An 11,869-nucleotide genomic window follows, 5' to 3' on the forward strand; every position below is an offset into this window, starting at 1 on the left:
CACAGCAACACTCCATGTGACATCACAGACTCACAGCATCACACAGATAGTCACTACATAACAGAAACCATATGGGTGGGCGACTTTAAAATTGCAATGTCCTTTGATATAAATAGAGCTACATCAGCTCAAATCTCCCTTCTCAGAGCGGTGCTGACATGATGGGATATAGCAGAGTGTCATGGGTTCCATGACGCAGGTCGAGTACTGCATCCTACCAGAGAATACTCCTTATTTTCCGGGATGCATTGCAGTTCCTCTAGAATAGACTGATGAGCCAGGATTCTGCCCGGACACTCTGACCATTCCCCTGTCTGGGTTTCCCTGTCACGCCCTTCTCACCCTCCCCTCCCCCAAGGCAACTACGTGACTCAATGTCCCCAAGATCTAGGGATACTGCACAAGATATATGTATGTTTTTCAAAGCCAACGCTGGATCAGTGCCCAATAATGTGATGGTATGGGAGAACTTTAAGGTTTTCATTAGGGGATGCTGCATATCGTGGGAGGTGGGTGCCCTGGGGGTAATACGGTACTCAATGTTCCCAAGATCTCCGCTAAACTTTGTGAACAACTTAAGGGGAAGAGGGCCGATATGTGTATACTAAAGGAGGTGGGAAGAGAGGTTCCTTGGGGACCCTATTGCGGCAGGGTCATATGGCGAGGGGGAATCGACCTGAGATTGAGGGCTCGACAGGGTGCACAACTAGAGATATGAAAAGGATAAACAACATTTTTCAGGATTATTATAAGCAGTTATATGCCTCTCAAACTCAATCGGGATGGGATACTATCTCACAATATTTAGACCATGTAGCTCTGGAATGGTTGGACCCCGAAATTGGTGGTAACCTGAATGAGTTACCCTCAGCGGAGGAGATTTGCGCAGCTATACTTTCTCTTCCTAAGGGCAAAGCGCCGGGACTAGATGGCATTACGGCCGAGCGATATAAAGAATGGTTCCTAGTGACTATTTTGAAAGACATTTTTTCGAATGCCATAATGTCGAAAACATTTCACCGAAAAAAAAAAAATTCGAATGTCTTTTTTTGTTGTTGTTATTATTTTCTGTTTGCAATTGGGGGGTTCCTATCCCCCTAACCCCCTCCCCTTTTTTCCGTAAAATATTTTCGACATTTTTGTCATTCGACAAAATGTTTTCGACATATTAACTGGATACCATAAAGAATATATCAACCTGATCACTCTGCATTTTGGCAATATGTATGAATTCTCTTTTGCTGCCCGTGTCCTGCCTGAATCCACCAGAACGCCCTAGAAAAAGTTTTACTGAAACCTGCAAAAGATCCCAGTAAATGCTCCTCATATCGTCCCCTATCTTTAATTAACACAGACAACAAGATCCTGCCTAAGATACTGGCCGATCGCCTTCTCCCACATATGCCAGCCTTGGTCCTCCCTGACCAGGCTGGATTCATTCCCGGTAGATGTATACAGAATAACCTTAGACGATTGCTTATGCTCATGCACAATGCGAACCTTGAAATCTCCATTGCAGTGTCTGCTCTGGATGCAGAGGAGGCCCTTGACTCTGTAGAATGGCCCTTTCTTTGAGTTTCTCCGGTGCTCTGGGATGAGTTTGATATACCTGCAGTGGATCCGACTGCTTTATACAACACCAAGGGCAACTGTAAACACCAACTGTATCAGATCAGACTATATCAACCCAACATGCGGTATGAGACAGGGGTGCCCATTATCACCTATTATCTTTGCTCTTGCCAAAGAGCTGCTGGCTTGCTATCTCAGGGAACATCATGCTCATAAGGAGGTGAAGGTACACTTGCATGTCTCCATAGTTTCCCTGTACACAGATGATATGTTGCTGTATATTAAACACCCTTGTGACAATCTGCGTCCCCTAGTACAGGCAATCGCACACACTTCTGTGACCTCTCAAGGATTAAAGATAAACTGGTCGAAATCAGAGTTGATGCCTTTGACACCTAATGTGCATCAAAATGATGTAGGGGAAGACTTCTGATGGTGCATGCAGGGGCTACGATTCTTGGGGGTCCATGTTGCCTTATCACCCACCGTATTATACGATGAGAACTACTTGAAAATGTTGGTGAACTTGGAACATAAAGTGGAGAGATGGATTCTGCTGCCCTTATCGTCTGCCAGGTTTTCCCTGGCAAAAATGGTGATTCTCCCCAAACTCTTATATGTATTCAATAATGCCCCCACATGGCCCACTGCTGATTTCTGGTCCCGATTACGAAAGTTGATGATTCGCCTAGTTTGGGCTGGCAAACAAGCCAGAATATCATAACACTGACGCTGCCCTACGAGGAAGGAGGTTTGGAATATCCGGACATGTATCAATACTTCCTCGCCGCCCAGAATCAATATTCAGTGTGGTGGTGGTCCCCCTCTCCCGAGCTTCCACATATTGCATTAGTGAAAGTAATAATGTAGCCTGAAGATTTGAGAGGATTATTATGGGAAGGCCACATTAAGATGGATCGTACAGATATCCAACCGTTTGAGATTACATGTAGAGTTTGGGCACAGATACAACAAATTACGGTTTATGTGGTTTGCCACTCCCCTGATTTTCCTATATATGCAATACGAGGGGTGACCAACACCCATGAGAGAGTGCTCAGGCAGCATTTTGAGAGACAGGGATTCACACGCTAGGAAACCTCACAGTGGGAGGACAATTCATAACGTGGGATGCCCTGAAAGATAGAGGTGCATGGAATATAGTCACAATGCTGTTATACTATCAATTGCGTGAAGTACTCAAACAAAAATGGGCGAATTATCCCCAAGCACCAGCCATATCTCCTCTGATTCAACATGTTACTATGCCATCACCCACTAAGAAATTGGTGTCCTGCATTTATAAGAACATTAGATCACAGAGGTCCTCTCGGGTGACTGGTTTCAAAGATAGGTGGGAATTGACACTGGGAAAGGAGTTATCAGACTCCCATTACAAACTAATATGGATGCAGACACATACCTCTCTTTGAACAATCGCCTAAGAGTGACGCATTTTAAATTCCTGCATCAGGCGTACTACTCTCCAGCATGTGTAGATTGATTCTACTTCGATAGCACACCTTCATGTAAATGTTGCTCCTGGGAGGGAGCAGACTTTATGCATGTAGCATGGATGTGTCCTCGAATACGGCCATTCTGGGAAGCAATAGAGGGTGTGGTGTCCGGGACGCTCTTCAAACCGAGGACATACTCGGCCAAGCTTTGGTTGCTGGCTCTGGTGGAGGACGTACCCAAGGCCGAACGACAGTTGATTGGCATGGCATCTGTAGTGATCAGAGCCATCATTGCTAAATCATGGGGTAAACGCACAGCACTATGTTTCTCGGAATGGCTAAATTGTATGAATATGTGCGAAAGGAGAGAAACACTTTATGCCGTTTCATTGCACACTGGTAGTAAGCCCTTAGACCATTGGGGCCCCTCTTAGACTTTTACATGTCTAGGAATACAGACGATGCAGACTCTTCCTAGACAGGTATGGGGATGTGTATTTAATGGAATATCGACTGTGGGCACACTAAAGGAAGAGGCCAATTTACATACTATGGAGTACCCATGGTCAATGGGAACTCCCGTCCCCTGCACACCTATATATAATGGAAGAATCTAGGGTATACCGAACAGGAAGTAATCATAAAATGACACCATTTTCCAAACACAGAGAAGATTCTTTAATTCACGCCAGGTAATGGAAATCTCAGAAATGTCTTTTCCTTTGCTGACCAGGCATTTTAATGCCACCCTTAATTGACTACCATTAACTCATACTCAATATACACTCTACAGGTGTTCAATGCAACTTGAGATACTGAACAAGAATCCGAATGGTGATAACACTAGATTAAGTTCCCATTAATTCACAACGAAATTAATTAATATTGAGAGAAACTGTCACCTATTCTGAACATGTTTTCAAGATATTAATATTAAGTATATAAGAGGGTTCTCTCAAAACGCAGAGAGCTCTGAATCCAATTCTTCTTTATTATTATTTGTTCTTGACCAGATTTATTTTTGGAAATAAACTGTGTAACATTATTTGAATTCTTTGGATTGAAATACACGAGACATGAATGTGCGATATGCTTACATGATTAGTGTTTTGAAATTGCTAATACGCATACAAAAGAAGTCTAATTAATTCTGATTGGAAGATTCTTCCAGTATATATATAGGTGTGCAGGGGACGGGAATTTCCATTGACCATGGGAAGTACTCCATTTTCTTCATTGTTGGTTTGACTTCAGATACTAGTCATTTTTTCTCCCCCGCACCTTTTACATTCATAAATTACCAGGGAACCTTAGGAGCTCTTAATGATAAATAGACCTAACATGGTGTGCTTGATCTTACATCTTTAGTTCGGCTATTGACAAGAAACAAGATGTTCCTAACTGCGGAATGTCACTGTCAACCCTGATATTAGCTGCGCGATCTCTGAACAGTTTACTAATATGTGTACTGCTTTTAGCTGTGTTGGGTGGGGTTGCGGTTTGTACTGTATGGAAAATAAAAAATTCAAAATAAAAAAAAGTATTCAACATTTTTGGTACTATCTCATTGCCACATAATGTAGGCAGATTGATATGCAACAATTGAATACGAGGAGTCCAAGTGAAACCACCATATTTGTAATTAAAGCTCTTCAATGAAGAAAAAAAAAAGTCTAGTCTACCCGGAGTTGGAAGCAATCCCTCTTTCTGATGCTAAAGCATCCGTGGGACGCAACTGCAAAAAATATGCGGTAGGAAACGAGCATAATGAGTCACTCAAAAACATACAAGACTAGTACGTGGGCGTGGGTCCCCTGAAATCTTATTTTTTTACAATAATGGTTCATTTTACAGCACACGTTCTAAGAAAAATCGGGTAAAACCCAGCACGGCTTGCAAACGGTTTTGCAGGGTGACTCATTTAAAAAATGCAATAGATGCCAACCACGAACAATGCACAGGAGCAATTATTCAAAACGTGTTCATGATGTCTGTGACATGCAGGTCTATGCTGACTGTACTAACATGTGCCAGTATTCACTTAGAAGAACATACTCTGCTTTCCATTGCGCATAAAGCCAATAATTATACCATACGAAAATACGTCCATGCTAGCTCTGACAACATATTCCAGTCTCCCACATGGGAACATACTCCTGGTGGCATTGCACGTAAAAATGACATGTCACAGTACATCCTGTACAATAATCAGCAAAGCCACGGTCGCGTTGTCTTTTCCAATTACTCCAGTAATATTGTTAATATCACTCGAATAACGGGAAAAGACAAAACGTGGGTTCCTTTGCCCATTATTCCAGTTACAATGATACTATTATTGGAATAATTGGGGAAAGCAGGTTCTTGGGTTGATGTGCCTGCTGCAGAGATGGTCAAAGAGGACCGGACCTTGCAGGGTTCTCTCAGACCTTCACCCATGTGAGTTTTATAAAAAATGAGTAGCATTACGTTGGGTAATAAATGCAAGCCAATTATCTGCTAGGGGCTGTCTGCCCTCAGGGTTAACTTGGACCTCGGCCCCGCTGACCCCCATCTTCCCACTACTTTTACTTTAGGACCATAAACGTAACAAAAAAATACATATATTTTTGCATTTTGTAATGCATATGTAGTCTTTGCAGCTTACCATCAGCTCACCTATTTCAAAAAGGTACACAAAAAGCTATGAGAGCCTCCTTACCAAAAACGAACATGATCAAATAACCTGATATAAAGTGTTTCTAACAGGAGCAATATCCATTTGCATGGATTACCCTGAAATAATCGAATCTGAAATGTCTGAAGGAGAAAAAAAAGTAAGTTATTTTACCGAAAAGAACCTTGTTTTTCTCTCCGCTGGACATTTCTGACAACCCACTTCGCCGCCGCCATAATTACCTGTGGGCGGCACACCTCCTTGTGTACCGCTGTCTCCTGCATCCCTCTACGACATCAGTTCCTGCATGCATGGGAACGAGCGCTGCAGGGTCCTCTTTTCTTTTCAAAACTTTATTCCAACGGGTGTGGGGCACACCACTGCAATCCCCGCTGACATAGTGAACAAGGGTGCAGGGTACATCCCCGCTGCCCTTGTTCACCATAATGCCACCGAGTGGGGGACTGGTTTGGAAATTCGAACAAATCTACCATTGTTTTTTTCTCCTCAGAACAATTATACGGATTTCCATTTGCATATGTGTCTGGTTCCACCCACATGGGCAGTCCAGAACCGAAACGCTGAACCAGCAACAACATTTTGAGGCTCAACAAGGCTGAAACACCTGTTTGGGGTTGCTGGTGTTACTCTTGTTCAGAAGAGACTGCCCTTGTGAGTCGGACCAGCCCAGCAAAGGAAACGGGCCAAAACAAGACAGAGCAGGAGCACTGCCCAGTCCCCAGGCCCAGCGGCCAGCACAGGACACTCACAGATCTGTTCTGAAGCCGAGTTATCGCACGCACGAACAACCTGCTTTGAGAAGACTAGACTGCGATGCAAAGTCTTCTGAAGGAGGCCGTGCCCATGCAATAACTTGGCTTCAGAACAGATCTGTCGTCAGGCGCTAGCGCAGGAAACGCATAACACTCCCAGGGAGTTCACAAGCAGGATGCTTCCAGAAGACTCGGCATGGAGACTGAATACAGAGCCAGCCAAAGCTTAACATATACAAATTGGTATACATGTCCTGCAATTTATAGACTTTTTTGTTAGAGTCAATATTGTGACCAATCACAACCGCAGAATCCAACTTCCATTAATCGCTCAAAAAGGGATTCTTACTGAATCACTATAAGACAAATTTAAAATTGTAGGCATTCTTATGTTCCCATAATGCTCTTTGCTTTAATGCAAATCGCATGGATTGGGTTCGAAGAAGAGATGCTGTGTTGCATGACGCCTGGAGCCACGCACCTCAGCCCCGCCCCCTCATCCCCACACCTCCAAGGAGAGAGTTCCCCCAGTAAAAATGTTTAATTTCCAGCACTGGACCAGACTGATCTGCAAAAGGGTATATACGTGTCCTCTCTGTGAAGGGTGCAGTGGACAAAAGCGTGGTTGTAGATACTTCTGAGTGAAGTACACCCAACTGGTTAATTGAAACACGTTCTTCCTCAGTAGAAGAGCTCACACACTTCTGTAAATTGGGTTGATTTCAAAAAGGTACACTGTGTCACGCCTTCGACAATGAAAGGTTGTCTTAACTGTGCTGGGATGTGAACCTAGATCTGCAGATGGCAGCACCAGGTACAATAACCCACTTAGTTGTCTGTGATTCGAACTGATGACTAGCAAATCTCAGCAGAAGACATTACCCTCCCTAGTGCTCCTAATTATAATGATAAGCCTTCGAGGAATAAAAGGCTTTTAACCATTCAGTATTTGAACAGACCTACCTTGAGGAACATCACTTGTAAGAAGTAATTACAAAGTGTCTCACATCACGTGAAAGAAAAGCCTGAACGGAAGTTAACATGGTTGGTCTGTACCGCTAAGCTTTGCGTATTCAGTGAAATAAGCATAGAAGGTTGAAAGGGACCAGTTGGGTAAGAAGTGTGTGGGGGAGGTTGTGCAATTGCTGGGGAATAGTGCGGACAGCACTGCCCCGGTGAACAACCACTGGAAACCTAATCTGGGAGGCCCACCCTGCATTAGACTGGCTCGGTTTTCACAAAGTGCACGAAGGGCTAAGAGGAGTCAGCTGCAGTCAGCCATTAGGCCTCTGGATCCGGCATGCCCTCTTCTTGAGATGTAGCTAAGCATAAACCTGGAACATAATTCTGAAACCTTGACAGGCATCTTCCAGGTATGTGCAAAGTTTTTCTGAGAGGTGATTGAGGAGCTCTCAGCTTATCGCTTAACTATCTTATTGCTGAAGGACTTAAATATATAAACACACCAAACACCTTCTACTTGACAGCTACCGCCTATTTGCATGGCGGCACAGCTTCAGTCTTTCCACTCGCTCTGTTAAAAGAGATGACAGACGTTAATAAGGATAACCGTCACTAGAGGCTGTATTACCACAGTTTGGATGCTGTTTTTTGGAAGCGATTTTTTTCCGAATCGCTTCCATTTCAATGGCTGCCTTTACTCATATTTAACGCAAATTGAAAAACTTTAACAAATATGAACTTGGATATTGCCAAGTCTTAAAACCTACCAAGTAAAAAGCAAGGATTGAGATAATATAAAAGCAAACACTCAAAAGACGGTATCACTACATATTATCCCCACCAAAAATATCGCCCCCCCAAAAATATCGCTGTAAATATGGTCGTCTTTTTGGGGGGGGGCATTTTTGGGGGTTTTGGAAGCTGGGGTTGGAGGGGTGACCCCTGCTCCTTTAAAAATAATGCAAGGGTTGCGGGTGTGTCCCCTGCAGGTTCCATGCCTTAATATCGCTGCAAAAATATGGCGATATTTTTGTATGTCGATATTTCTGCGGGGATAGTAACACATGGAACCCAAAATATTTGTATTTATAAAGCGCACTAGCAGTCCAGGGGCATCGAGGCGCTGTTACACGAGAGTGACTTGGTTACATGTTACCATCTTTGCTTACTGGTTACATATGGCGTAGCAAGTTAGTTAGGGTTACATAGGTAGCGCTGATAACGATTTACAAGAAGAGTGGCAGTGTTACTGGCAAGATATTCCTAAACATTCGGTGTCTCAAAGAGCAGATACTGGCAGGTTCAAAGGCTCCCCACTAATGAGTGGAAATCTAGCACCACTGCCTGGGCAAGAGGGGAAAGAAACAATAATACTGAAAAAAGGAGAACCCTGGGGGGCTAAAGGGAAGGATCACACCATAGTTACTTAAGTTGAACGCCCTAAACACTAAACAACCAACTAAAAATGATAGCCACATCACAATCCATTTGACCAAGATTAAGCAGGGCAATAGAATCACGTGCTGATTACACAAAAGGAATCAAACCCTCATTAATAACACTGTGTGGCAATTTGGAATTGATCAATAATCCTATCAAACAACTAAGACATTGTTTTAGATAGTGACTGAAGAGTATCGGTTGAACAACTCATACTCTCTATACTCAAAAACACTCTACATTTTTCAGTGATCAACGAAAGTTATCAAAATATATCTACCTTTTTCATGGCAATATAGCAAGGGCGGCCTATCATCATACATTCAAACTGAATCAGGTCCCTAACTTGGAGTGGCTCCGACCAAGAATGGGCTTGCATAAACAAGAAAGATCTTGTAGGGTTCATGCCATTTTGAATGTAGGATAAACAATAGAACACCTAACTATTCATTGTTCCAGAACAATACATTTAAGACATCCACTCTTTGGAAGTTTTATTGACCCCAACTTTACTCATTCTGGGAAGAGACTGTGGTACAGGCTTATGGTTGGGGACCATATCCCCTTGATACTCGTACTATTCAGATTTTAAAAAATGTTGTCCGACTCGTTGGATCATTTCAATTCAATTCAGGTAGGAAAATGATGTAGATATTTTAATGTTCGGGTGCAAGTTGTGCATTCTATTTGATCTGCTGATGAAATTGAATGTATTTGTATAATGGTTTATATTTTGTGAGGTTTTTATTTAAAAACCAACTCACAATTAAAAAAAAAGAAACATGAGTACTATTGGGTACTAAGGCCTACTTCTCCACAGTCCTTAGGACCGGTTGATTGTTGACAAATCGAGTTATAAACTAAAGAATCCTACGTGAAATTGTGCTACTTACATTTTTAATTGTTTTAAGAAGAATGCGAGGCTACGGGATATACTGCAGAATTGTTTATTGTGTCCTATGTACAAGATTGCATGAATCCCGACTGTGCTTAAGGTTGTATTCAAACTAAAAGGCAACATAAGGTGCATTCCTTCGCAGGAGTGAGTTCACACATCTTGGGGCAGTGGTATTGGGGTCTTAAGAGGATGATGCAAGGCATGCAGATGGGTACCTTGTTGAGCTTGACCCAGAGGCCGTATGCGTTGCAGTACTCCTCGCCGGTGGCTCGGATGCAGCCGCCCTTCTTCACCTCGATGCTCCCCCTGGAGAGCTTCTTCTGGTTCTGCTTGCCGTCGCTCGGCTTCTCGAAGACCGCAAGAAGGGTCCCTCTACTCGCCAAGGCCGACGGGGAGGAGGAGTCCTTGCAGATCTTGTACTGCACCTCGGAAGGGGCATAGCAGAGGGCGGCGGGCAGGGGCTGCCCCCCACGGAAGCAGGCGATGCACTCCAGGAGGAAGCGGATCCGGCCCAGCAGCAGGTGGGGGGACTCCTGCTCGATCATCCTGCCGCGCTGCTAGAGCAGGCTGGGGAGTGCTGCTGCGAGCCTCCCTGGGACGCCCCGGGCTTGGAACCCCGGTGTCTCTCGCGCTTCAGGGCTGGCCAGCCCTGTCCAGCCTCCGTGCGGCGCTTCCGGGTGGCAATGGCATTCCCAAGTTCAGTTTTCCAGTCAGGGTGGCACCGCAGAGCGCTGTCAGAATACTTCCTATTAGAGGAACGGACCTGGTAACGTGTCTGCGTGATGTAGCTTGCACATAGAATCCAAGCCATTTCCCATTAGACTCGGCCACCGGCAACTAAAGGTCCGTTCCTCTAATAGGAAGTTGCAGCTGCAGTGCTCTCTGTACAGTTGATGCTAGTTCCCATCCGAAAAACGGAACATCGGTTGTTAGGGCCATTTCTCAGATGGGAAATAGCTGCTTTAGTGTGAGTGGGCTAGTTCCCATTCGAGAAATTGCCCTTTTTTGCCCCCTAGTGGCCAAGTCCTGCATAATAATGGGCCAGAATTGTGAACATTAGTATGTCTACACTTAGATAGAACTGGGAATATTGGCCTGCGTTGCATCTGCATAGCTCTCAACCATTTGTGTTGCAAAGGCGGGTGAGAAGCCCATTGGAATCAATGGGCGTGCAGGAGGCTTGGCGGGTGAGTCAGCCCTTTACAAGGCGGGTGACACCCGCCAAAAGCGTGCGAGTTGGGAGTTATGCATCTGGATAGGACCTGTTGCCATGCCCGCGCTTGGGTGAAACCTAAATGTCAACATGCCCACACTTAGATAGATTTGTGAAAATTGGCCTGCGTCGCATCTAGTTGGGACTTTGAATGTTGGCAGGCCTGCACGTATGCGAAACCTGAAGACTAGCATAGGCCACACTTAGAATTGTGGACAGTGGCCTGCGTCCCATCTAGCATAGCTCTCAACTCACCCGCTTTTGGTGGGTGTCACCCGCCTTGAAAGCAGATGAATCACCCGCCAAGTCCCTCAGGCGCCCATTCACTTCTATGGGTCTCTCACCCGCCAAAAAGAAAATCGGGTGTTTTCACACGCCTACGAGACAAAAAAGGTTGGGTGCTATGCATCTAGACAGGTCTGATTGAAGGATTGCATGCCCGCGCCCAGATGAAACTTGAATGTTAGCATGTGTCACACTTAGAATTGTGAACACCAGCCCGCGTGGCATCCGGATGGGGCTGTGAATGTTGGCATGCCCACACCCGGACAGATTTCTGGACACTGGCCTGCGCCGCATCTGGATAGGACTGTGAAGGTTGGCCGGCAGTTGCCACACTTGGACGAAACCGTGAATGTTAGCATGCTAAAGGCCAGGTAACCCACTAACCAATATAAGCTCAAACTCTGCATACTTACCTCACTCAAAAAACTCACACAACCATCTCTCGCACAACAAGCCGCACGCACTTCACAACACTGCAACAACACATAAGCCGGAGCAACAGCACACGCGGACTGACACAGATCCAATAAACGCACCAAAGCTCAGAACCCGGGGTATACCGAGTTGAAGCTGCCAACAGAACACCACTCCTCTCACTATCCTACTCCGTCTTCA

The 11,869-nt window shown here is 44.7% G+C and overlaps 1 protein-coding gene across 1 annotated transcript in view; it reads right to left on the minus strand.

Annotated features, from left to right (window-relative positions):
- HECTD3 (HECT domain E3 ubiquitin protein ligase 3) overlaps positions 1 to 10,551 on the minus strand; it is a 623,726-nt gene extending 613,175 nt beyond the window's left edge. Inside the window, exon 1 of the mRNA XM_069642356.1 lies at positions 9,972 to 10,551. Coding sequence (XP_069498457.1) covers positions 9,972 to 10,301 — 330 coding nt within the window. The 5' untranslated portion in view covers positions 10,302 to 10,551. The remainder of the gene's footprint in view (positions 1 to 9,971) is intronic.
- Between the last annotated feature and the right edge of the window lie 1,318 nt (positions 10,552 to 11,869).

The sequence above is a fragment of the Ambystoma mexicanum genome, chromosome 1q (assembly GCF_040938575.1).
Source record: "Ambystoma mexicanum isolate Mex_15411 chromosome 1q, UKY_AmexF1_1, whole genome shotgun sequence".
Classification (NCBI taxonomy): Eukaryota; Metazoa; Chordata; class Amphibia; order Caudata; family Ambystomatidae; genus Ambystoma; species Ambystoma mexicanum.